The sequence below is a fragment of the Etheostoma cragini genome, chromosome 22 (genome assembly GCF_013103735.1).
Source record: "Etheostoma cragini isolate CJK2018 chromosome 22, CSU_Ecrag_1.0, whole genome shotgun sequence".
NCBI classification, from domain to species: domain Eukaryota; kingdom Metazoa; phylum Chordata; class Actinopteri; order Perciformes; family Percidae; genus Etheostoma; species Etheostoma cragini.
In genome coordinates, this window is record NC_048428.1 from 15,248,824 (window position 1) to 15,276,684 (window position 27,861).

General features: G+C 41.2%; 1 protein-coding gene across 7 annotated transcripts; it reads left to right on the forward strand.

Annotated features, from left to right (window-relative positions):
* rbm33a (RNA binding motif protein 33a) lies at nucleotides 1–27,496 on the forward strand. Of its 7 annotated transcripts, XM_034861521.1 has the most exons (20): nucleotides 1–246; nucleotides 4,848–4,926; nucleotides 8,301–8,349; nucleotides 8,758–8,834; nucleotides 8,992–9,295; nucleotides 11,339–11,509; nucleotides 12,095–12,263; nucleotides 12,433–12,650; nucleotides 13,883–14,195; nucleotides 15,380–15,441; nucleotides 19,706–19,835; nucleotides 20,289–20,665; nucleotides 21,369–21,626; nucleotides 21,825–22,109; nucleotides 22,465–22,692; nucleotides 22,729–23,229; nucleotides 24,905–25,081; nucleotides 26,024–26,209; nucleotides 26,780–26,868; nucleotides 27,075–27,496. In XM_034861521.1, exons 1-20 carry the CDS (start codon nucleotides 228–230, stop codon nucleotides 27,121–27,123), a joined length of 3,741 nt encoding a protein of 1,246 aa, XP_034717412.1. In that variant the 5' UTR covers nucleotides 1–227; the 3' UTR covers nucleotides 27,124–27,496. The 7 variants fall into 7 exon arrangements, with proteins under 7 accessions (XP_034717412.1, XP_034717408.1, XP_034717410.1 ...); XM_034861517.1 differs by having other exon boundaries at nucleotides 22,465–23,229; XM_034861519.1 differs by having other exon boundaries at nucleotides 20,289–20,653; nucleotides 22,465–23,229.
* The last annotated feature ends 365 nt before the right edge of the window (nucleotides 27,497–27,861 follow it).

Below are 27,861 nucleotides of genomic sequence, written 5' to 3' on the forward strand. Positions count from 1 at the left end.
GCTACCCTATGACCTGACCTGTCAAGCACAGCAGACCCACAATGCATCATCGCAGCAAACACAGCTCGGCCATGTTTGGGCTCTGGTCGTGAATGGAAGTCACTGCCGCATAGAAGCTATTCCCTTTGTAGTCTCACGTTTTGTACCGTCAAAATGGTGTAATACTAACGATTAAATGCACTTTCCCGCCTTTGTAATTAAACTGTAAGCGGGACGAGCCTTGCACCATGTCAGCCAACGCTCAGGGTGAGTAACGTTTATATAAACGGCTTTGTCGACATTGCTAAGTTAGCTATGTAGCTAAGTGAGCTAACATGGCTAACTAGTGTTAACAGGGTTTGAAAACACTAGGCCACATGTTGGACTATGGTTAACTCGCTAACACTCTAGTTAAAATAGTTTTACCTTGAACAAACAATGACACTCTGTGTTGTAAACAGAACGTTACGTTGAATCGAACGGTTGTAACGTCACCCAACGCCAACGTTATAACAGGTAGAATACCGTTCCGTAACGTTACTGTCACACAATGGCTGATCGAAAGTACAATCTGGCGTCCCGTTTGCCATGTTAAAAGCTACCGTTACTCTTGACGTGTTTACGTTGCAAAAATTGTGTTTTAAAGGGATGAATGGCTACATAAAGTCAGGTGTTTGGGCTAAAATTTAAGCTAACGCTAGCTGCTGTTGCATTGCTAATAAAAGCTAGCTAGCCTATACTTGCCGCACAAGGCAAACATTTAGAAAGAACCTTAACTTTCTGTCTATGGAACCGCTTTAACTTCTCTAACTTTAACGTAAACTGTTACCTAACATAACAGCGTTTTTTTATTGTCTGTCCTTGTCCCCAGGGTTGGGACTGAATTAGCGATTGTAGCTATCGCGTTAGCTAGCTAGCTATGTGTTGCGGGGCACTAGTAACGGTACATGACGCAGTTTACGCGGTGTTTGTATTCCACATTTGCTACGTCGTTTTTGATTAGCAATGGGCTATAATTACTATCAGAGGCATATATGGCATGTCACTTATCAGGCTTATGAACACATACAACTGCAAAAACTAGCCCTACTGGGGTAACGTTAGACTTAACAAGTTCATATAACTGATATTTTTAGGGGTCCATGCCCGAGGATGCGGGAACCGCAGTAGCAGCAAAGCGCTACGCGGTTCACACAACAGGGCTGTGGAACCCTGTGGTTTTGCTAAGGATTCTTCTCCTCCTCTATTATTCCTCTCCGCGTAAAACTCTGGCTGCAGACCAAACCCTACATGGTGGCGGTGTGCCATTTTCAGGACTGGTCCAAAACTCCGCAAAGACTTTATCCGCAAAATAAATGACATACGTCCACCACTAGGTGGCGCTATAGCATAAACAACGCGTTTGGTCTTATAACTCCCAAACCGCACATCGGAAATTTAAAAACACTCTATCCACCCCTTGCCTGGATCCCACTAAATCTTGCGATAGAGGCCACGCCCATTCCCGCTTTGACTTTTAGTGACAAATTGTGATTCATTGAAAACCAACTTTTTCGAACTCATTCAATTGCACGAAAAGTGGCACATAGGATTTCCAGACCGACCTGACAAAAAGTTGTTTAAAGATTTTTTTTTATAGAATATATATATAAAGAAATTGCGCATATTACGCTCAAACAAATTTGTTAAGTTAACTATGAAAACACCAACTTTGACATATTTTGGCCAAAATAAATGCTGTCAAAGCCAAACTTTGATTCTCAGATTATTCCTTGGTATGACCCTCTGAGGCTCTAAATCTAAATTCCTTGAAAATTGGCCACTAGGGGGCACTATAAATACAAAATTTATATCTCATGCACTGCTCATCTGAATTTTACAAAATTGGATTGGTACCATCTAGGGCTGTAATCTCCCAATCGACAAGTCGATTTATTGGTTGATATGTTCTGGTTCGACCAAAATTCTGATTGGTTGATTTTTTGGCATGTTAATTTAATCAGGTGGAAGCATAGACCGTTATGGTCTTTGGGTGGAAAGCACTAATTGCTAATGGGGGTGTTTTCAGAGAACCCCTGGGGACAGATTTAAGAAAGAACTAGAAAGCCTTGGTTTAGTGGTTTGCTGAATATTTATTTAATTGTGTTTAGTTTACAGTCAGTCCTCCTGTACCATGTCCAAGACATCGGCAGTGTGGCAGCATTTTACAAAAATAGATAACGGAAAAAAAATCAAATGCAAAGTTTGCATGCAACAGTTTGCATGTCACAGCTTGACTACAAACATGGCATATCACCTAAAAACGGTAAGCCAACTTGTCTGCGTTAGGTGGCCCTGTCTGTTTTGAGCAGGCTATATGAACATATCAGAATTGGCATATTTCATAGTCTGATAATTGTTTTATAACTGCAGGCGCACCCACCCGCAACGACAGTAGCGTTCCCCAGACCCCCCCAGACCCCGCTGGATGTTAAGCCTCTATCATCCAAACGCAAAAATAATATCACGGAAGGAATTGTTGACTTTATGGCTCAGGATATGAGGCCCATTACTGTTATGGAGGGCTGAGGTTATAAGAACTTGTTAATATACAGCGCCAGCACGAGTAAGCGTAAAAGCTTTAAACTAATAGTCTTTGTGTCTCCGTGTCCATCCGCTCCGTGCGGGGACACAGCTAGCGTGCTGATGCAGCGCTGTCAGAGCCGACAGACGAGTGTCATAGTGCAAAATAATTAGGTAAAAAATTATTTAATATACTGCAAATAGCCTACAAGGATAAGTACTGCCGGACAGTAGGCTACAGTTATTTAATCTTGAATTTTTTTCCCGCAACCCCAACCCCCCCAGTCGTTTTTTTTTTTTTTTGATTTCACGACTTCAGTCGACCAACATTTTCTTTGGTTGATTACAGCCCTAAAGACTATATCTATTCTCATATCAAATATTCATAGGTATACTTATCTCCTTAATACAAAATCTGTAAAGAAATGAGTCAGATATTTTAAACAACACATGTATTATAATGAAACAAATGTTGAAAGGTTGAATATGTATGTAAACAATTTGATCTAGCTCCAAAATATTTACTTAAATGTAAATTTTAAGATCTGTTTTTACAACAATTAAAAACAAATTGGTTGTCTATCTAAAATACTAAATATATAATTATTAGTAGTGACAATTCATTATTTGACTATTTAAGTAATTTGCTTTTATCAGTATTTGTTGCACTCATGACCAAAAAGCTATGTTCGCACCAGACCAAGCCAAGCTCAATAGATTTGAGATTGAGCGTTGGTCTGGGGAGTCTGCTCTGTATTTTCTCTGCACAAGAGGCAGGATCAGCGGGCATAGTTCAAATGACTCTGTATGCAATTGGATAGTCTTCAACCATCAGACCAACGATCTCGGTGACGTAGAAGCGACGACGGCATTGACGGGTTGCTGCATTTCGGTGGTGTTCAGTGGTCGCTATGTTGAATGTAAACAAGAAGCTGCTTGGTCGCTTCTCTATCGTCATCGTGTTAAACCCGCAAATAGCGCACCAAGTGGATAAGCCAGTTTGTGATTGGTTTTCCACAAAATTGTGAACTGAAGCGGCAGAAATAAACGTGCAGGTTTCCAAAAATCAAAATCAAATCACTGGCAGAGTGGGCGGTTTACCCAGTCAAGGAATCAAGTAACAACAATTGAAAAATGCATGACTAAGCACCGCAAACAGTTGGGGAGGGAGACAAAACAACACATCTAGAAACAGACAGACACAAGACAAGGGACTGGTCACATATGCAAACAAAAGAAAAGGCCGCAGCACAAACTCACAACATGGACTTTAAAGACTCAGCAATGCTGCGCCATGTGTCCAAAGTCCTTCCCGGGGCTCCACCTATGCGAGCTGTTGACAGTTCCATATAGGGTATGTCCAAAAAAGAAAGGGTCCATGTACGAACAGACAAGTCATGAGGTGGCTTCCAACGGGTTGCGATCATTCTCTTAGCAGCTGTAAGTCCAGCAAGCACAGCATGTTTTTGAGCTTTCTAGAGTTGAAAGGCTGAAGGGTTCATTCAGAATCAAAACATTTACAGTAACGGGTACAGTAACATTAATTAAGGCAGACATTTTGGATGCAATATTGTTCCAGAACTGACAACAGGAGAGCAATCACTGTTAAAGCAAAAATACAAAGGGACAAAAATGTTGGCTCGTCCTCCCTACTGCCAGAAAAGGTTGACCGTAATTTTCATAAATCTCCCAGAGTTTAAAATGCCAATACAAAGAAAGTCCAAGTCAACGGATATTTGGCCTAAATGAGTGAAATCTGGCAAAATTTCCATTGACAACAAAGCAATCCCGAAGTGGAACGTTGTGTACATAGACCATGGTAGTAGTAATGTTTGCGTTTTATACCAACTATGTTGAGTCAAAAATGTCTGCTGGGAAAAAAGGTCAATGCCAAGATCCAAGGAACCCCAGGGACTAAATTTAGGAATTAATTCACAAAGCCAGTGCCTCAGCAAAAATCTTTGTTGAAGTAAATAAATACAGCAGTTATTATTGTTGGACGCATCCTGGATATTAATGTTTTCAGTCTATTATTGCTTACAACATTGTGTTGTATTATGTGAGTTAACTTGAATGGGAATGTCTGTGGAGTCATTATTCTGGTTAGCCGTCCCATTTAATCCAAGAAGATGCGCGAGTTAATTGTGCCCTTTGAATGATATTTTCTCCTTGCTGATGATGGTCATGCCAATCTATATCAACAACGTTGTGTGCTAATAGTCTCTACATATCAAATTGTGCAGGACAGACTGAAATAAACCTATGATGATGGTGAATAGTAGCATAGTCCTGCCTTTCTTTTGCAGATTATGACTTCGATGAATATGAAAAACCTGGTGCTGAGCGGTTACGCAGGAGGAGAGGAGAAGATGATGATCTAGAGAGGTAAATCATCTTCTCGTGTTCTAATTTCTGTAATATAAGAGATGTCTATTATACATACATAGCTTCTAACCAATTCCAGATACAGTACATAACACAATGTGCATCTCACAAATCCACTTACTATGACCACTTCTACTGTAATTGCTAAACATTGTGACAAATTATGAACAAAAATGTTGCTGTCAGTGGGCTTATTTGCTAGCTAACTTCCGCGAAGGAAAAATCAAGCACATGGACGTTAAAAAAACGGTGATTTAATGTCACCACCCATTTAAATTTTTTTTTTAACAAAACAATGCAAAGGGAATATTGCTATGTTTTAGTTTTTTAGCGGTATGTATCCCCACTAACCTAGAAAACTTTACAAACAATTATACTGGCTAAAATTGTGCTCTCACTAGTTAGAATGGTAAGTACTCCACAATAACAGTTTCACTAGTAGAAATTGCATTTCAAGATATCTAAAACTTTAATTGTACTGGTCAAACTAAATAAAAGATATCTAAACATTGTTTTTAAAATTTTAATTGGCAGTTTAAACATTCAATAGCTAGATGGATATTTATTGCAGATATCCATAGTTCAACTCTTCCTTGTAAAAACAAAACAGTTTGGATATCCACAATGACAATCTTCCTATCTACTATTGTCATTTCAAAAATCCAGTCATTCTTCCTATTCAGAATGAAAATTCCAGATATCTGCCATAGAGTTATTAATAGGAAGTAGGGTTGTAACAATACTTACCTCAACTCTTTTTGGAGGGGAGGGGGAAGTCATACTCTGTAAACTTAATATAACGTTAACTAACAAAATAAGAATTTTACTGGTAAAAACTGTTTCAAGATACGGTGCGGAAAATAAGTATTTGAACACCCTGCTATTTTGCAAGTTCTCATAATTTAGAAATTGTGGAGGGGTCTGAACTTGTTATCGTAGGTGCATGTCCATTGTGACAGACATAATCTATAAAAAAAAAGATTCAGTAATCACAATGTATCATTTTTAACTATTTACTTGTATGATACAGCTGCAAATAAGTATTTGAAAACCCTGTCTATCAGCTACAATTCTGACCCTCAAAGACCTGTTAGTCTGCCTTCAAAATGCCCACCTCCACTCCATTTATTATCCTAAATTAGATGTACCTGTTTGAGGTCATTGGCTGCATAAAGACACCTGTCCACCCCATACAATCAGTAAGAATCCAACTACTAATATGGCCAAGACCAAAGAGCCGTCCAAAGACACTAGAGACAACATTGTACACCTCCATAAGGCTGGAAAGGGCTACGGGGAAATTGCCAAGCAGCTTGGTGATAAAAGGTCCACTGTTGGAGCAATAATTAGAAAATGGAAAAGCTAAACATGACCGTCACTCTCCTTTGGACTGGGACTCCCTGCAAGATCTCACCTTGTGGGGTCTCAATGATCCTAAGAAAGGTGAACAATCAGTCCGGAACTATACAGGAGGAGCTGGTCAATGACCTGAAAAGAGCTGGGACCACCGTTTCCAAGGTTACTGTTGGTACTACACTAAGACGTCATGGTTTGAAATCATGCACGGCACGGGAGGTTCTCCTGCTTAAACCAGCACATGTCAAGGTCCGTCTTAAGTTGCCATGACCATTTGGATGATCCAGAGGAGTCATGGGAGAAAATCATGTGGTCAGATGAGACCAAAATAGAACTTTTTGGTCATAATTCCACTAACCGTGTTTGGAGGAAGAAGAATGATGAGTACCATCCCAAGAACACCATCCCTACTGTGAAGCATGGGGGTGGTAGAATCATGCTTTGGGGGTGTTTCTCTGCACATGGGACAGGGCGACTGCACTGTATTAAGGAGAGGATGACCGGGGCCATGTATTGCGAGATTTTGGGTTACAACTTCCTTCCGTCAGTTAATGCATTGAAGATGGGCCGAGGCTGAGTCTTCCAGCATGCAGTGACCCAAAGCACACAGCCAGGATAACCAAGGAGTGGCTCTGTAAGAAGCATATCTAGGTTCTTGCGTGGCCTAGCCAGTCCCCAGACCTAAACCTAATAAAGAATTTTCGGAGGGAGCTCAAACTCTGTTTCTCAGCGACAGCCCAGAAACCTGACTCATCCAGAGAAGATCTGTGTGGAGGAGTGGGCCAAAATCCCTTCTGCAGTGTGTGCAAACATGGTGAAAAACTACAGGAAACGTTTAATTGCAAACAAAGACTACTATACCAAATGTTAACATTGATTTTCTCAGGTGTTCAAATACTTATTTGCATCTGTATCATACAAATAAATAACAGCTGTGGGGCTGACTGAGCAAAAGCTACATTGCCTCTGCAGTTTGTTAAAGTCACAGTGAGGCGTGGCAATGCAAAGAAAGCTGCAAGTGTGGTTACATTTTTCAAAACTTTGCGCATACACATAATAGCTATATAGGTGTTCTCTCTTGCCCCGGTAACTGATCCCAGTTACTGACCAACAGGCGCAGGACAAAAGCATTTGTATGCCCTGGTGACTGACTGACAGGCTGAGGTTGTAGGGCCACCCAAGGGAACTTTATTTTTGTAGCACTTTTTAGCAACAAGGCTATACTTTTACACAAAACATTAAAGAGCAATAAAAACGGTCATAAAAATAACCTAAAAGAATAAGATACAAATACAATAATAAAAGTTATAGTGCAGTGTAAGGAATGTAATAATTGTTTGATTTTATAGGCTGTCGTGATGGGTTTGGGAGGAGAGAGGGTCGCCGCAATTATTAGGTCTGAAGGGGTTAACTATAAGGAGAGAAGCCATTTGAATTTGTGGCAAAACCTTTCACAATGTTCATTTTTAATTTTGGGACTTTGATTGAATAAAAAGACTATTTTTTCCAGGCATATTTCACCATTTAAGTTTTCATAATATAGTGGTAAAGTCTCTTCTTGTTCTTGTGAACCCAATCTTGTGTCTTGTCTCGTGAGCTCGGTGTCTCGTCACACCCCTATACTGCTGTTTTGCCATTGTCACACGTAGCTACTTGCTAAGTCAGTGAAAGCTGAAATCTTGGATCCCAATGTTGTTAATTTCTCCCTAATTTTGGGTCACATTACTACGGAAACATGTCCAGTAGTTTTACAATATAAGAAAAATAAAGTTGTTTTTGAACGTTGAGGCATGTAAACATGTTCTAGTAGATCACAAGTATGGACCTGAAGAAGCTAATATAATAAGTCACCTTTAAGCCAGTAACGGGTGTGATAGTCCACTTTAAGGTTATTTGAAGGCAAGAAGTTACACACAAGCACAATATTATATGCACAACACCATCAATTGTAAATAGAAATAACTCTACACCATTATCTGACTCAGCTAACTTGTTTTTGTGTTGTTTCTCCTTAAAAGTGATTTGGAAGAGGGTTTGTTGGAGGAGGATTGGCTGTCAGGTAAAAAGGTAAGATAATACAAACTCACTGTTTTGTTTACTTTGATTTTATATATGGTGCCAAAAAAACACTTGGATTGTCATTATGTTTTCTATGCTGACACATAGGAAATGGAAAATAATATCCAAAACATTGGGTGGTGTTAGAATATTTAGAAAATTAAAATTGAACAGTTGACTTGTAGCAGGTGGCTCCTCTGTGGGGGGAACTGTGGATGTGAACCAGGAGGAAGTACAGTGGACAAAAAAGGACTGTGTTGACCTGTCCAGATTGCCTTCACCACATGGGAATAGAGCATCCTTTGGGGTTGGAGGTGGTCCCCTACCCCCACGCCTCACTCTCGGACAGAGTGAGGACTGTGGATGAATAGAAGAGTATTTTAAGACACACCATGATGGTTCTTTTTTCTGTTTCAGAATCCCTCAGAAGTGTCTGATGAAGAGCTGAATGATGACCTTCTACAAAGTGATGAAGATGAAGATGTACATATAAGGTAAGCTAATTACATAAGTGCCACATCTGTGCCAAGTTTGTAATGTTTTCAGTTTTAAAGCTGACAGTTAAGATTTCAATTTTGCATATTTTATCATCATACTGTATCCCTGTTTTCTCCAAAGTCCCATTGTTTGTTTGTTTGTTTGTTTTTTCAGGGGTCAGGATGTGAGCCTCAATGCCACATACAGCATGGGCACATCCTATGACCAGCAGGGCAACGTGCAGGAAGCAGACTACACAGGTGATGTTGTGAACCTGGGTGAAGAACGGGATTTAGATGAGGAGGGGTACCAGCAAGAGGGGGAAGAGGAGTACACGCAGGAATACAGCCAAGACAGCAATGCAGAGATGCCTGATGACCAAATGGACTACACTGGAGAGCTAGCTGAGGGTGACGATGGCTACCAGGATGAAGTGCTAGACATCCAAATCAATGAGCCCATAGATAATGAATTTCAAGTGAGTTCTCACATTTGTTTACTCACACATAAAAGCCTTCGGATGCACACACACACACACACACACACACACACACACACACACACACACACACACACACACACACACACACACACACATATACAAATACAAATACACATACACATACATAAATCCCATCCCATCCCATCCCACTCTAATTTCTGTCCAACTCTATTGTATCAATGAGATAATATCAGTTTTCTTTTTCCTGGCAATGGGACAGTCGGGATTAAAAATCTATTCAGAAGGAGCTGTTGGTTGGCGTTTTGGGGCAGGAGAGGATTAGATTCATTATCACTTCCTGCCATTTAATTTCTCCATCTTGCTGACAAAGTTTGTGTTGACAGCTTGTTTGGCATGAGGTAATGCTCTGCTGTCCTCTCCAAATCCCTGTGCCATTGTGACCTTGGGCCCTGTATCTTTTGGGGAGTAAGAAGCTGCTTTGTGTTGGGAGATGTGCTGCCAATCGGCGGAGGTTAATGTGGGGGGCTTTTATCTCGGGCTTTAGGCTGGATCTGATAAAGTCTCATGCAGGTGAAAAGATTATTGACCTTCCTGAGGACACCCTATACAGTTTTCTAATGATTGATGCGAGTTTTCCTTTTATTCCTTTCCCTTCCCTCTTAGCCAGGACTAAGAGGATCAAAGATAAGACCATGTGCAAATGTCCATTATGGTCCCTTTACCAAGGTGTGATGGTGTTTGGCACCTGACAGAGATATATTGGCCTACCTCCTTTTTCCAAACAAAGATAAGATGTTGACCTTCTTACTGAGGGTGTGTGGCACAAGTGGATGCCCATTTTGGTAAATATCTGGATTTGTATTATGTGTAATAACTGTTTACAAGGTCACTAAACCTCCTGGCCTTGACAATTTACCCGCAATGGTATTCATTGAGTACTGTGTGGAACAGTTAAAAGGATTAAGCTGGTGTGTTCCCTTGGGGCAGCCTGTCCATTTGCCTAGTTTGCTGAGTGTTTTTCTTTTTTCTTTTCTGCATTAATATGTGCTGCTGTTTGGCAGGTTAATGGAGCGCAACACCAAACACCATGGTGTGACCTACAGTCTGACCTTATTTAGTGATGAGTTTTTGTTAGATTGATAGAATGTTTGAATTAGGAGCAGCTCCCATACCAGTAGTGTCAGATTGTTGGTTTGTTGGAATGACTGAGATGTGTACTTGGAATTATTTGAAATGATTGCATGACGACTTGAACTGGAATTTTCTTGTGGATTAGTAAAAGTGATTTGTCATCTACATGAATGTTTTGTGAAATGTTTTGGCATGGAGTCATGAACTTACAGTGCGGCCAGTAACAGCAGTCAGTCAATGATATTTTCACCATCATTAGAACTGGGGAAGAGTGCTTTTATCCGTGCTTGCATTTCTGTATATCATGTCAAACATTTACATCTCATTGAATTTCAAATACTGTCAGGAATAGAAATGAAGCCTGGCTCCCACTGTTATGGTAATGTAGGTTGGGAGGGGGGAGGGGGGGGGGGGGTTATATGGTGTCTCCCCAAAATCCTCTCCATAACATTTAAATGTTTGCCTCTATGCTCTGGATGATTGTTGTTGTTTTTCAACTTGTTTCACACGTGTGTGTGTGTGTGTGTGTGTGTGTGTGTGTGTGTGTGTGTGTGTGTGTGTGTGTGTGTGTGTGTGTGTGTGTGTGTGTGTGTGTGTGTGTGTGTGTGTGTGTGTGTGTGTGTGTGTGTGTGTGTGTGTGTGTGTGTGTGTGTGTGTGTGTGTACCACTGAAAATATATAAAAAAAATGTATATTTATAAAATGTGCTTTTGGAAGTCAGTTGAACTCATCCATGTATCTGTTACGCTCATACATATTTGCTGTACATCATAACGGCATGCGTAGCATTAATAGATTTTTCATTTTCAGCAGACACCAAGAGATTGTTTTCCAGCAATGGCTTAAGCAGTTGGCCATTTCTGATCTGTATCAAAGCGTTGTTACCACTTATATTAATCAATACGTATTATCTATGTGCTCTTTAAAGGATAGTGAATACCAAACCTATGATGATGATGATGATGATGATGATGATGATGATCGTCCGGGTAAACATGGAGTCCAACAGGAGGAGGTCCCAGAGGAGCAGAGGGAGGTAGGGGGAGAAGAGGAGGAGGAAGACACGGCCGACGGCTCTCAGGTCTTTGACACAGCGGAGGTGTGCTGACTCCCCAATACTCTATTACATCATCCTTTAGTGTGTGAACATAGGGGTCTGTAGTTATGTGGTACATTCAAAGCAGTGTAGGTTGATATCTGAATTAAATTAAATTTTAATACATTTTATCATTATTTTTTTAAGTTTATGCCAAAGGTTTGAAGAATGATATTCAATGTTAATTGTTGACCACTATGAAGAATATTTTCATTATCAATTAATCTGTTAATCATTTGGTCAGTTAAATTTAAAATAGTCACACTTTTCTATAAATGAAGATGTCATGTTTCAAATGTCTTGTTTTTTCCTACTCCCAGTTCAAACCCCAAAGATATTAATGTTATAGAAGACTAAGAACACAGGGAATATTCACATTTGAGAAACTTGAACTCATTGTCATTTTTTCTTAAAAGGTTACTAAAACTATTGATTATTAAAGAATGTTAAGGTTCTAATTTGTTTGATCAACTAATAGATTAATTAGCCAATTGGAGACTTTGTGATGCACTCACAACTATGATGAAGTTAAACCCTTCCGATTGTAAAATTGTGGCTTTTGTTTTTAACCTCTGAAAATGTCCTCAGGTTGAAAATGAAGGTTTGCCTGAAGAAGAGACGAAGGACGAATCGGACGAGGAGGATGAAGAAGATGAAGAGTCTGGTCGCATAAGGTTTAAATCCGAGAGAAAGGAAGGGTTTGTTGTGCGGTTGGCTGATGCAGGCAATAACAGGAGGATTATCCCTGAAACACTAGGTACAAATTATTCCGGCTAGGCGATATTTATCCTGTATTCAGTAACTACTAGAATGAAATCTCAAATATTTTTGATCTTGCTGTCACTGTAATTGGATTACATTACTTGAACCTGTGCTTTTTTGGTTGATGTTAAAGTGCTTTGGTTTCCTGTTCCACCTATCATTAGAACTGTCAGAAAAGGCTAAGCACGATCTGATGGCGTTTGAAGAACAAGAACGGCAAAAGAAACAAAACCGATATGGAGGCCGAGGTATGCGAGAAGGAATGCGAGGAGGCAGAGGAAGAGGAGGCTTCCCACCATTTGGAATGGTAGATTTTAGAGGAGGAAACAGAGGAAGAATGATTGGCCAGAGGCTCCCCCTGATGGGAAACATGGGCATGCAGGTAAACCATTGTACAGTTACCCACCTGAACCCTTGTAAAGAGATAATCTTTTTGGCTACACAGGGTAATGCATTACTCAACTCAACCCCTCTTCTTGAAGAGAAGCTGAATGGAGCATAAGAGCTTCACTGGATAAGATGATTTGAAATGGCTTGACTTTTTACCTTCCTGTGTTTGTCAGTTACTGCAAGAATGGGTGTCTTTGTACTTCATGTGTTTTAGTCAGTGCTGCTCTCTTCACTAAATCTAAAACCTCAAAAGCTATGGTCATCTACGCATGACAAAAGTCAGAACGCTCTACTCCCTCTTATCTATGTTGATACATGGATTATAGCAATTCATGAAGTCCAATTTAGACAGTATTATACAAAATTAAATTTGTTCTTTGCCCTGCATATAGTTTCTTGTGGACCTTTATTATTAGATACCACTCCAAGCATTTAATCCTTTAAATTTACATGGCTCATCAGGTCGTACAAGATATTTTTGAAGGTTAAGGGAAATAGTCACTTTGAACATTTAACCTACATAAAAAGAACTGATGGTGATGATATTCAGTAACACAGTAGAAGATTATAAAATTTTGGTTGTAACCGTAATCGTTTCCTGTGCATGTGAGGTCAAAGATGCCAGATTCCCATTTTTATGTTATTTTTGATTTGATCGCGATGTATTTCAACAAGGCAACGTTGTACAAAAGTGCACATAACTAAAAATGTGTACATGAATCATAAATTAACAATATACCATTGTGTTCAAGCTATTGTTCTCAAGGCTAGCTGTCCATTATTTTGTTTTTATTCATTGATAATATGCTGTAAAATTCAAAACAAAACAAGACTGAAAATTAATATTTAAACTCACAAACATTCTGCTGACTGCTTTTAATAAGCTGGTACTTTTTACAACACACTGTCTGTTTAACCACATGATTAATTTGGTCACTGTCAGGTTTGTTTGGTAGCTTAAACAGATTGGGCAATTGTCAAGCACCCATTTTAAACTCCATTTGACAATATAATTATATTGATCAATAGTGTGTGTGTGTGTGTGTTCCTTGTACAAATTCTTCATACTTTTAATAGTCAGGGGAGCCTAACATTAAATTACTTTAGGATACCATCTTCAATCTTGCTTGTGAATTGACTTGTTGTGTCATTGCATGGCTGCAATGTTTTGGCAGGTTGTTTTGATATTCCCTCCCCTCCATTTCCCCATGTCTTTCCAATTAGCAGCCATCTCTCCGAATGACCCTTCCTCATGAGCAGCAACTGCACTCCCACCAGCACCACCCTTCCCATCCAAGGGGACCTCCTCCCTTTCAAGACCATGGGCGCCCACTGGCTCAGCAGCCCCTTCAGCCCCTCATCCCCCCACACATGGCTCACCGCTCCCCGCCGTTGCGGCCCCAGATGGAGCCACCACCACGAATGATGAGCTCCCCGCCACCCAATTTCCCCCAGCATCACCAACAGCAGCCTCCACAGCCCAAAAACATCCACATTAACCCCCATTTCAGAGGGCCCACAGCATCCTCTGTACAAGGTAGGTTAATTCACTATCACTCAAGGGATTTTTATGGGACTCCTTTTATTTAACTTATTTGGCTTTAAAATATTTTCCAGTTTTTTTTTTCTGATTCACCACAATGCTGACCGATTAAAAATATAAAGCACAAAACTGATACAGCAATCTTACTCATAAGTGACAGCAGAACTCCGTCACCTATGCCTTAGCAAGAAGATATGTTACATCAATCCAAGCTCCCCTGATAGAACATTTGTGCCTCCCAGCAGCTTACCAGGTGGAGCAGATACCATTAAGGCTTTGTCTGTGCTGGACCTGGGTTTGAGCCCGGCCAGCAAATCTTGCCCCCTTTCTCCTCTTTCCTCTCTGTCGCAATCTAAAAATAGCAAACATATCTTCAAACAGTTTATTTTTTTATTAAATAAGTTTCATAATCTAAATTCTGAGATAGAAAATCAGATTTCATTTTATTGAAAATTGTGCAGCAATAGTTAATCAACAAGATGCTCAATTGAGGTGCATATTATGGATGGCAGTTATCCTTGTGCTGTCCTAAAATGTGTCTGGATTAGAATGTCATTTGGTTGTTTGGTTGAATGACAAGTAAATCTCTCTCTTAGCCAGTAATAGGTTTATCCTCCATTTTTCTTTTGGCAGCATTACCATTTAATTTTTCAGTTTGGGTGTGGGGGTGCGAGTGCACATGGGGTTTGGGTTTTGCTCCTGGGAGGAAATGAGGGATTGCCTGTGGTTATTATTAAGTGTGTATATTTATCTATTTGTTTATTTATTTATTCAATGAAGTGATCGATTCTAGTTCAACGTTTTCCAGTTGTAGATGTTGACATGCAATTACATTAACCAGATATATGACAATTCAGTTTCCTGATTTATGTCTTGCCAAATATTGTCAAACAGCAAATGACATAATCATTTCTATTTTTTAAGCAAATTATTCTCATATTTAATATTTACTTGACCCCCTGGTCTGTGCCCAACTGTTTTAAAGATGTGAGGAGCAACTCTGATATAAAATTTAACATGTAGGCCTATGTCTGTGTAACAGACTTAAGCATGGAGACGTCTAATGGGCTCCTCTCCTACTATCACCACCCTCTCTCTGCCTACTGCCCCTCTTTTTTTATTTTTCTCCCCCTCTATCCACCCCCACTTTCTCTTGCTCTTTCTCTCTCTCATTGCAGTGCCCTTGATGCCTCCTGCTCAGAGCCAGCCCAGACCTGCTGTGGGTCCTCAGAGGTTCCCTGTGAGTAGCAGCTGCTCCTTTCTCTCTTTCGCCACACTTACTCTCCCTCTCCACACGGTTAGTGTCCCTTTTTGTAAGGGCAATATCATTACGGCAATTAGACCGCCTGCCCAGGCCAAATACAGTTAAAGCAAATCTGTAAACACTGATACGAGTCTGGCTGCACAACTGGAAATGCGTGATAGGGGCTTTAGGCAGTAGACTTTTGGAGGTTGAGGCTGTAGTGGCGGGACTTAGTTTGCAACTCTTCATGGATGGGCTTGGTTTCCAAATAGCCAGCTTGGTACATAATGGAATTGTGAAACCAGGATATACTGCCAGTTAAAATTCACTTTCCACAAGTTTATGTCCCAAAGGCATGGAGACCTTTTTGAACGGTATTTGAATTAATGAAATATGCTGGCGGTTTGATGGGGCTAGGGAGAGCCTCTTGCCTTTTTCCACCATATATTCCAAAGGCTGAATTTCAAGTCAGAGAATTGGGATCTTAAGTCAGTGATTTCCTGGAAGAAAAGGTCCTTTATTTCACTCACAAAGAAACCCATCCAAGGGATGACGGAAATGCCTTTAAAGTAATTACTGTATTGAGGGAATTTGCTCAACAGCAAGGTAGCCAAAGTGCCTTAAGTTACTCAGTGCTTCTAATAAATGATGCCCAGGCATCAGGTGGTGCTGGTACTGACTGACTTCTTTCTGGAAAGTGCATTTTTTATGGATTTATGCAAATTAGCCATTGGGAAATAGCTGCATCTAATTGCGTTTATGTGGATTTACAACCCTGTTTTCAAACCAGCCATGCTTTCACATAGTCAATCTTTGTCCAACTGTATTTTTACTTTCCCCTTTTCCTACCTTCAATATCAGTGTTGTGCACTTCCTGTTCCTTGAGGTCTGTGATTGTACTAGATATAGAAAGCACAGTAGCAGGGAGCTGTTCTTATCAGACAGTAGAAGGTGGGGTTGGAAGTGTTTGCAAACAACTGGCCGGATGAATAGCATAGTGTTAGATTCCCCAGCTGTCAATCGCGTTTAGGCTGCCGTTGCCAAGGACACAATTTGAAATGCAGGTGACATACCAGCCGGCAACATTCCATTTGCCACTGGGCACCTGATTACTCATGATTATCATACATTATCACCCCATCAAAAATAATTGGTAAAAGACTGGGCGAATGGGGGGTCATAGCCTCTAGTATTACTGCATACATTTTTTGCTAGTGAAGACTGGTTTTGAAATATTAATCTCAGCACCAATTAAAGGTATTATAATTTTTAATCTGTTTGGATAATGACATTCAGTTTAACCACAAAATAAAGAGGCCACCAACCACACTATTTAGAAATATTGTCAGTAATTCCTAATATTAGATGTAATCGGTAGAAGTCACAGCCAAGGTTATTATAGTTTTGTATTTTTATATTTTGTTTTGACTTTTTGTTTTCAAATTCAGTTCATTTTCAGTTCATACCTCCTCCCACTTTCGGTGTCCTGCGTTTTTACTAACCAGCAGCTATCAGTTTGCCGCTGAAAGCACGCCTGTTTTGTTCTCTGTCCTACGTTTGTCTCCGTCATGCTGCCTGGCCCTTAGGGCTGCTCGATTTGGGGAAAAATCATAATCACGATTATTTTGGTCAATATTGAAATCACGATTATGTAACACGATTATTTCACATGACTTTGGAAACGTGTTGCATTTATTAAAAAGACAGCTTTCAACAATTCTTAAAACATTGAACATTTATTGTACTTTTTGAACTATTAATATAAATTTCAAATCAAAGTATACAAGTATTTATTCCCTGTATTTACTTCCACAATCTCTTTAAAACAAGTAGTCAACATTTTGGCAAAATATAAACAAATTCCAGCAACTCAATCGACGAATATAAAAGGCTGGCCCATCATCAGGACCCAGCATTAACAGCAAATAAGTTAACTAAAGACAACAAAATTATTTAAGTCACCATGTTAGTAGGGTTGCTAATAGTAGGGTAGTATTGACCATTTTCTTGAACCCAGAGTTGTCAACTGTGCTAGTGGGGCGCATGTCTTTAGCTAAATAATAGGCAACAGACTCTGTTATAATTTTGTGCCTTTCTGAATTCAACGGATAAGGAGTTGCGCTGTACAGTGTGTTTGTTATGGATGTCTGGGTTACGGAGGATGTTGAGGGAGTGGATTGCCGTTTCTGTTTCTTTATTAAATTGTCATAGGTCACTCTGTGTTTAATTTTCAAGTGGTTAAACAAATTTGTGGTGTACCCTTTACTTGCAGCCACTACCATGTAGCAAATCTTGCACGTAGCATGTTTCTCCTCGTGGTCGGATTCCTCGAAGCCAAACTGTTTTCAGACAATGGAGTTGGTTTTGCCTTTTTTGCTTACCAAACGCTGCTGTGGCTGCCCTCCTTCTGCCATCTTTACTCTCGCTGAGTTTTTAAATTCCAGCGGGTAAAATGCATGCGACCTGCCTCCCTGACAGCGTAGGCTGAAAGCGTTTGGCTTCGGGAGGGGCAGATGTGCGCATGACGTGTGTGTGCGCGCGCCATTCAGAACATGCGGAAATTACAAAACAGAACATGGCAAAATAATCGTTTTTACTCGATTGTACTATTTTGGTAATCGTTGGGAGCCGAAACCGAAATTCAATTAATTGCACAGCCCTACTGGCCCTGTACACATACATTCATGCCCTGTTTCGGGGTTAGCTTCTGTTTCAGGGAAAGGGGGCTTTGCTTTCTCCTTTACTTTGTTAATGTAAGCTAGGTTAGCCTAATTGTGCGGGCTTCTCAAATGTACTTTGTAATTTGTAGGATTTTTCCCTTTGATAAATTGTCCACATATTTTCCCACCTTCCACTGCAAGGCACTTGGTTTTATCTGACACAGTCATAATCAAATAGGTCTCTGTTGCTTTCTTCCAACTTTCGGTACCGCCACGATGCCTGGCCATTGGCATGAACCACTGTTCAATTTGACGTGGAATGTTGAAATGTCTGGCTTCCCAGTCGGAAACTGGATACTGTATGTCTATGGCATAGACTGTATAAAACAGGTCTACGGCTCAGGTTAAACTCTTTCTCAGGTCAAACACAAACAATGAATGCCGTAGAACTTTCTTTTATTATGTTGGTTATAACGGGAAAAGAACATAAACTACTTTAATGTAGATTTTCTTTAGGGGTTTATTATGTGGGTTTGGTGCATAAACTTCAGTACTTGACGTTACCAGTATTAGGCAGCATCGGAGGCAATACGAATTCTGGTATCGGAACATCTCTACCAAAAACAAAGAATATCTCAAATTTCTATTCTTAATGAAATACTTTTGATATTTGCCCCCTCTTCACTATATTTGTCTTGGTTATCCCCTCACTGGTAAGAACTGTTGTAGCAGCAGTAACATATTGAGTTGCCTGCAGCCTGTTTATCAAGGATTAAAAGTGACCCTTTAGCTTTGAGCTTTGTTATTTAAGAGGTATTATATGTACACTGGAGTCCTCATTGTGCAAACCTGCCTGTCTGACCTTTTTAAAACAGTATGAGTGCACCCTCATTGTGATCCCCTGTCTTTGTAAGCCCCTTTGATTAACTTTCTGTTAAGCAAGTTTTTGGGACTCTAGCCTTCTAGCTTTCTAACACCTCTTCTCTCTAAATACCGTTATGCAGCAGTGGAATAAAGATGGATTAAGCCTTGATAGCATCTTAAGTAATTTACAATAGGCTTGGAGGAGGCAAGCAGCCCATTTGTGGAAGTGCCATGTGTTGAATAGCAGGTTAATTTTTCAACAGAGATGGATATTTGAAAGAATAAAGGAGACTGTTATGAGGGGGATTCGAATTCCAAGGAGGGATTAAAGGGTTGTTATCTAGTTTTCCTTGGAAGATAGATGGGGAGTAATGTGTATGCAATGAGTAGAAAGCCGTCATACATACGAAGCGGTTGAAACAAAGATGAGGGCACTTATCCCCTCCTGAAATACCCTTTTCTTGTTAAAAGACTGTTGATGAACCTTCTAAAAAAGCCTGAAGTGGCCTTAATGCAGGTTTGTTCACAAATTCAGGCCAAGGGGTTAATATTGGCATGCATATTGATGTTTACAACTCAAGATTCTGCTTCTTTTTAATGACCCTAGCCTTTCAATTACAAGCACTCTCTGCCGGCTGCAATTCTTCACAACAAATCCCATTTTTCATTAGTTTATTTTGTTTGTGATTATTAAGGTCCCAGTCTGGCCTATAATTCGTGAGTTTTGTGTTTCCCAGGGACCAGGAGACTTCCAGCAGCACATGTCTGGTAATTTTGGTCAGCCCCAGCGGCCCCCTCATCACATGGAGCCCTTTAGGAACCAGCCACCTCAAGGCCCCCAAGACAGAGAGCCCCTCTTTATGGGAGGTGAGTTCCACATCCACCTTGGACGAGGGTTACAAAGCTCTCTTGACATATTTAATCCTATTCAACATCACCTCTGGCGGTACACCTACAGGGTGTGCTGCTAGCTTTCTGGTGCTGCTCTATCAGCACTCATGTTAAATGCATGTGTGTGTATGTGTATGTATATGTATATGTATATCTCTATCTATCTATCTATCTATCTATCTATCTATCTATCTGAATGAGCCTTGGAAGCTGTATTAAACAACTATATTTCTGATTTTCCATTCACGATTTTAATGCAGAATTAAATACAACCCTCTTTGTTTACCTCTTAACCTAAATAGTTTTGTTTCACTTTGCCATTACCCTATACATTTAGAGATGGATTTACTGATTCACTGAAATTGTCTTACAAGGCAAAAACTGACGTTTGTGTTGTGTGGTTGTTTGGTCTTCCTCGTGTGGTCACAGAACGCACAGAGTCAACACGGTTTCCAGGGCAGCACATGTTTGAACACCAGGGCCCCGGTCCTCTGATGAACAGCACCCACAACATCCACCACCAGCAGCAGCACCAGCAGCTGCCCGGCCAGGGCCACATGGGTTTCGGCCCACCCGGACCACCCTTTAACCAGTCAGGCCAGGGTCCGCTAGGACTTTTTCCGAGAGAACCCCCAAGGCCCAACCTCCCTCCACACCAAGGTCATCAGGGGATGGTCGGCTTGAATCAACAAGGTGGCCCCCCCAACCAGCCAAGACCCTTCATGGACCCTCGTCAGCCTTTTGGCCAGCAGGGGAACCTTTTCCCCCCTCCACAAGTCCAGTTTGGGATGCAGGTACGACTAAGAGTAAGTGATTTTAAGAACCTGTAGGTTTTTGTGTATTTGCACTTGTATCTTGTGCAACAATTTTGTGTTTCTTTAGTTTCTCCCAAATTGTTTCTTGAATTTGCTTGCTAAATATGGTAATTTGATCAAAGTATCATGATGCTTTTTGGAGCATCCTTTTTTACCTGTGACAATTCTTGTGAAGGAGCCATGCAAACAATTCACGTGCTGTTTCTGTAATGAATGTTTGAATTTTTGTCTGTTTTGCGTTGGATTATTAAAACTGCTGTGGCCTAAGCAATGACTAGATAGGAGTGATGTAGACAAATAAACTAGACTAGTTATCATATTCACTGTTACTGAAGCATTAAGGACAAAGACTGATCTAAGTCTGTTTGGGACTTCAGCATTTTGTCAAGAGGCATAGACAAGAGCTCCCTCTAGTGATTGAATCACTATTGATGTACTACTAGGTAGATACTTTAGGATACCAGTAAAGAGGTTATGTGCAGTAAATTGGCTTATTTACAATTAAGGAAAGCTATAAGAGTAAGGGTTTTTTTTTTGACTGTGCAATGTTACCTAAGGAATGTCTTTGTAAACAACTCATCACATTTTTTGTTTATGTTTGTATTAATCTGTGGCAGTGTTTCCTTCAGGATTTTCTGACCCCCCCCCCGCCCCCCATATGTAATAATAAGTTCTCCTTTCTCTGATATTTCAGGGCTTAATGCATGGCCCTCCTGTCTCTCAACTTCAGCATCACAGCCTCTTGCCATCCCATCAGCCCATGCAGCAGCAACATCATAGACAGGATTTACCCCATCATCAGCAGCAACATCTAAATGTCAATGAGCCCCGCTCCATGATGCACCATGGTCAGAATCTCTTCCATCAACAGCATGCTCATGGTAGCCCCAGGCAGATGACCCCCCGCCCTCAGAACTCACAACAGCGCAACATGTCCAACAGGCAGAGGATGGTGAGAGATTAACATATCAGCTCATCTATTTTCTGCTCAAAGTTAAGAAAAGCAGTAGAATGGGGTCATTCTAATTACTTTCTCTTTTCTCAAAAAACACAAGTAGCATGTGAAAATGGATACCCCTAAATGCAGGTATTACTGTCACATTGATTGTAAATCCAACAAAAAATGGTTTATACTTTGCCCTTTTTTCAGAGCACACCTGTCTCCAAACAAATCCAGCATCGCAACAGCAACCTGCGGGAGCTCCCTGTAGCACCTGGCAACACAAACATGAACAATGCCCGCCCCACTGCCAACGTTAGGGCTGTTGCCAAGGCAACGCAGGGGGTGCGTCCTGGGCAGAACACTCAGCTGGTGCCTGGTGGTGGCAGAGGAAGAGGCCAAGTTGCTGCCAAGATCGAATCACAGCCTGGGGGAGCAGGCAGGACAGTGGTTCGCAAGGAAATCCCAAGCACACTGTCCAGCACGGCACCACAGGTCAACTTTTTAGCACTTAGGTGGAAAAAAGGGAAAGGGGAAGAATGTCATAATTGCACATTTGACAAATTAATGTGCACTACTTTTTATGGATAACTTTCTGAAATAGTACTGTAAACTGAGTATTTGTTCCCAGTATATTAAAAGCCCAATCATAAGGTTGTTAATGACAGCAGTCTCATTCAGTTGGAAAGACCAGATCAATATTACTGCATTTTTCTCTTGGGTTTTGCCTTTGATTACATCTTAGTGTCAGGCTAAGTAATGTGTTTATATAGGACACAGGGGCTTACGGTTCCCCTTCCAGTAACTGGAGACAGGTATTCATATTGTCAGTTTGTGTGATGTGCCACAGGACCCTGATGAGGATGAGGAGACACGGCAGTACCGTCTGAAGATTGAAGAACAGAAGCGTCTGAGAGAGGAGATCCTGAAGAGAAAGGAGATGCGACGGCAGATGCAGGCTGGAGTTAGAAAGAAGGAGCTGCTGGACAGGCTCAATGCCCAGACTCCTAGCCAAGGCCCAGCTCCTTTACAGATTCAACCCTTACAACAAAATCAACAAATACCACACCCTGTACAACAGCCACAGCCGCAGCCGCAGCAGCAACAACTACTGCAGCCACAGCAGCAACAACTACTTCAGCCACAACAGCAAAGACAGTTGCCTCAGAGAACCCAATCATTAAATCCATCATTTAAGAATTCTAACCAAGCCACCCCCATCCCTCCCAACACCACTCCTCAAATCCCTACACCACGTCCCAATGTCAAGACACGCCTGCAGATGGTTAAAGGTAGTGCCCAGCAGCAACAGACCCCTGGGCCTGTTCCAGACCAGCAATGGAAACCGCCTCAACAAAATCAGCAGCAATTGCAACAACAGCGAAGAAGCAGTGCTGTGCAGAACATTAACATGCCTGGTGTTCAGATCAAGGCCAGTCAGGTCCCCCAAAAGATAATACCTGTAATTCCTTCTGTGGGCACTGGCCAGGCTCAGGCTCCAACTCAAGGACCTATACCTGGGACTAAAAGAACTGTGATGCAGCGGGCCAAGAATTCTGGTTTCGAGGACCAGCAGGTGCCCACAAAAGTCAGAGTTGTCAAACTTTCAGGAGCGGTGAGCACACCTTCTTTTGTGTTTGGGTCCGACATTTATTTGATTCTCTTGAGCAGATTTTACCCACAGGGGGAACAAAAGTGTTGAAATGAAATGCCACTGATTGGCCTCACACTGTCTATTTTGTAATCTAAAAGATATCTAACCTATGGGAATGACAAGGTGATGGGTGTGTCATTTGGGTAAAATTGATCTGTTAAGAGTTTCCTCTCTAAAGCTTTGGGAACTGGTATTTAAGACACAATGCTTTTACGCACACTTTACCTTTTAGAACATAGAAAGGCAGTAGGCATCAAAGAGAGCAGTATGACATTTATCTGTAGAGTTGGGAACACCTCATCACTGCTCTTAAAGGTTGAAAAGGGCAGAAGAGTATTCTTTGAACGATAGAGGCCTTAGAGAGGGTAAAACAAGAATGACAGTTACAACAACTAGTTAAGAATTACCAATGCTGGCTATGCTCACTTGATAAGTTACTGCTGTGGCCTTAATTACACATTAATCTTATTGAAAAACCACAAAGGCATGCATGTTAAACATTCATACTTGTCACTGATTAGACATGTTGGTGGAATGTGATAGTATTTGAAATAAGCTGCTTTCCGACTCCATCCCAGAGGATCAAGCCACAAAGCCAAAATCACAGGCTGGCTGCAGATAAAGATAACTGGATGTCAGTGCGTTAATGGAAACCTGCGCAGAGCTATCTGATGTACCGCATCTTGGAGAAAAAAGGGGTGTAGGATGTGAGGTGAAGAAAAAGAGATGGGAACAGAAAGAAACGGCTAAGGCCTATAGCCGTAGTGAAAAGAAGATTGTCTAGATGCTCCCCCTTCCACATTGTTCTGCTGTCATCAACGGGCACTTGACAATGTTATCTGCTCCCTCTTTTTTTTCTTTTTCTTGCTCTCTCTTCCTCTGTCATCCCTCTGTTGCTTTTTTTCCATCAACCCATCTCTCAGGTGTAAAGTAACAAAAGAATGCCATCCCAGACCCTTGTAATTAATCTTTCTTGGTTGAACGGGGGGGGGCAACGTAATACCTGTGTAAGAAAGTTGCCACTTTTGAGGATTTGTATGGCTTAGGAACCCAGATAAGAGGCAAATTATATTTTCATTGGGGATAACACAAAGCAGTGCAACACACAAAAGCTGAGAAGGAGGGGTGTAAGAGGAATCGGGTACACATCGAGCCTCTGTCGTTCCAGTGAAATGCAGCTTAGCATTTGATGGGTGCAATCAGAAGCTGTGATTTCTATAGGAGGGATTAATCCATTTACTCTCAACTGGGGACAGGTCAGAGATATCGCCTCTTTTCTTCCGCTGTATTGATCTGTCACATCTCTTCGCAGAGTCGGGGAAGGGACAACCTTCAATTCTTCCCCGCATGTCAACCGAGTTGAGCTGTGACTTTATTTGATAATGAGCACATCACCTTGTTGGGTTAATCTTTATTCCCAACAGCATGTCTGATAGGGACCCAGAGCCAATGCTGGCCCTTTTTTCCCCTTTGCTTTGTAGATACGGCCTTGCATTTCTCCATTTTGTCCATAAACACTTTTCCTAAATGCTAAATGTGAATAGACGTTTCTGATGCCTGCGAATAAAATGGAGATAAATGCTCGGATTTAGTGTGAGGTACTAAATTAGTGGTCTCCTCCATCATCCCCATCCAGAGTGGAAAGGGGCCAGTGGCAGCCGGCGGCCCATTGCAGCAACGAGGCACCTGTACATCAACCCCGCTCAACCAGGCTGTGCAAAGAAAGGTTACCATGACAGCGCAGCAGCAACAGGGACCAGGCGCAACACCACAGGCTGGCCGAGGGGTTATGGGCAACCAACAGCAAAACAGGGTATGTCATAAATGAGCACACACCTTATCTGTGCTGTGGACACCAGCAACCATTTCACCTAGGATGTTTATATTATTATTATTATTATTATTATTATTACTATTACTATTACTATGATATATTAAAAGGGCAGAATATTGGGTAATGGCAGTTCTGAATGAAAAAATAAAAAGAAGCTGAAAAATCTCCTGTAAAGTTGTCGTATGCCACTGGTGCTACCCTGACATTCAGTAGACATAGCAATCGAGCAGTAGTGGTAATAAGACAGGACAGTATGCCAGGTGCAGGAGTATTGACAAGCTGAAAGCAGTGTAACGCGGGGGGCTACATAAGGTCCCCTGGCCTCTCTGCACGCCTGTCACCACCAGACTGCTGTCACAGTTACCATATTCACTTATGCTGACACGGTAAGGCAGTCACCATAACGCTTGTGTGGCTCCTCTCCCTTTATGCTCCCCCACCCCCAACACATACGCACATGCACGCTTGCATGCACACACACACACACACACACACACACACACACACACACACACACACACACACACACACTACCTCCTGTCCCCTCTTTTGGGGTATCTCCCACCTCCTCTTCCTCTGCAGCTGAAGAAACATACCACTCACTCTTGAGCTCAAATGAAGATATGCCATGCCACAAGCATTATGCTCTGACGTTGATGTTCTATGTAGAAATATGATAGCTCAATCGCTTGAAAGCTTGCTGTGTCTGTGTCTGGTGCAAGAGGAGAAAAAAGAGAATAAAATGTTCCTTTGTGCTGAGAAACAGTATAGCTCCTCTCCACATGGTTGAATGTAAAATTAAAACATCAAGCATGCCAGTGAAAGCTTTAGTCTGTGTTTTCGCCCGCCATCATTTTCACAACCATTCTCCGATTCTTTAACACATTTGGGCAATTTTTCTCACACTTGGCGTCGGTGTAGGTTGTCGTTTCGGGACGGGGACGAGGTAGAGGGGGTAGTCAGATGGGTCGAGGTCGTCCAATGTCCACCAGACAGAGCCAAAAAGGAGCAGAGAGCGAACGCTGCACTGTGTCCATAAAGGGCCTCTCCTCATCCACAACTGATGTTCAACTGCAGAATCTTCTTATGTCCATCGGCCCGATAGAGGTAGGTTCCGAAGCTTGATACTTAAGTGTACATTTTTGTTGTATGGAAGTACCTTTTCTATGACTTAATATGCTTGTAAAGCATCCAGTTTGTATAAAGAGTAACAGTCTTTGTACGTACCTCATGATAAAAACTAAAATATAGAGAGGGGCAGTAATGACATTTTTGTAGTGTGATCCCATAGCGCCCTCTGTTGTAGTGATAAGGTAGGTAGAGAAAAGAAAATAATAAATACATTTTGTAATACCATCCCCATTCCCTCTTGTGGCTAAGGGGAGAGTCTAGTTGTACTAGATCAAGCTATTTCACAGCAGACATTTTGACTTGTCACAGTAGAAAAAGCACAGGTGTAAGTAACAAAATGAATGATGGCTGAATTCTGTTTAGCTGCTTTGATTTCAACTTCCTGGTATCAAGCATTCTTGCTCATTGTCACTCTCACCGAAGCACTTAAATACAGTAGAGCCATCGTTAGTTATTAGTAACACCTGTGCTTTTCCTAATATGACAGGTGAAAATGTCTGCTGCGAGAGAGTCCTATTTGTATTTTACTATTTCTGTTTGTTGCAGATGTTCAAAATGATGCCCCAGCAGAGAAAAGCAATCGCCACATTTTCCAGTCCCCAGCATGCGGCAAGTTTTCAAATGAGCTTCCATAGGTAATCAATATTTCTCCCTCTTTCATCATCTTTATTAAAATACCAATTAAATGATTACATTCTGTGGTTGGTAGCCTTTGCATTTTGCCAATGTGCTGGTCATGAAATGTAGCTGGTGTACACATTGTACCCAGCACAACGTAAGTGTTCATTAGTATCTTTACCCCAGAGATGATGGCTCAAACATTATCACAATTACTACACAGGCACATGATTGATTTGTCCCACATTGATGTGTCGCTGATTGATGGATGAGGAGCACAAAACAGCCAGGGAGTCTTGTTACAAGAAGTCACTTTCTCCCAACGTGGGAGTCTCTTGTGCACAACTCCAGCCTGGCATAGGAATATTTCTTCAGCCCTTTGTGGTTACACACCAACGTCTCTGCACAGAACCATCATTCATCTCCTATCAACTTGGAACAGTGATCATAAAGACCTTAGCTGTGAGCATGTCGTATGACTTTGTTTATCAACTGTCCATTGGTGTAAAATAGCACTGAAGAGACACTGGACACTTAAACCTACTTTGATGTAGTTTGTGAAAAACGTTTAGTGCATCTTTCTAAGTAGAATTTTTCATGGGATAATGGTTGCTCCCCTCCTCAGTTAGACTAATTAATCAAACACTTTGTAATTGAGATATAACTACTTCTCAGTAGTTTTTTTTCATTATTATTATTTGCTTCTTGCTGATTGGTTTGGATGCAGGAACTTGTTGCGGCAGACTCTAGCCAGCAGTATTTCTCCCCCTCTATAGATGGCAGTATTTCATCACTAATGGTGTTTAATTTTTCCAACTGAAGCCAGTTTTCAGGTAGAGAGGAGTCTCCAAGCAGTTTTTTGGGTGAATGGCACTTCCTAGTGGAGAACTTGCGTACAGACACAGAAGTGAAAGAGTTAACATTTGACACATAGCAGTGGCTGGGACAAAATTGGCACTGGATGTAAAATGAATACTGGTTTTCTAAATTCCCAATGTTTTTAGGAATTC

What these genes read in the sequence shown, in the direction of transcription:
- rbm33a (XM_034861517.1), top strand. An exon ending in TGTCCATCGGCCCGATAGAG is followed by an intron (nt 26,210 to 26,779) that starts GTAGGTTCCGAA and finishes TGTTTGTTGCAG; the next exon opens with ATGTTCAAAATGATGCCCCA. An exon ending in TTTCAAATGAGCTTCCATAG is followed by an intron (nt 26,869 to 27,074) that starts GTAATCAATATT and finishes ATTACTACACAG; the next exon opens with GCACATGATTGATTTGTCCC.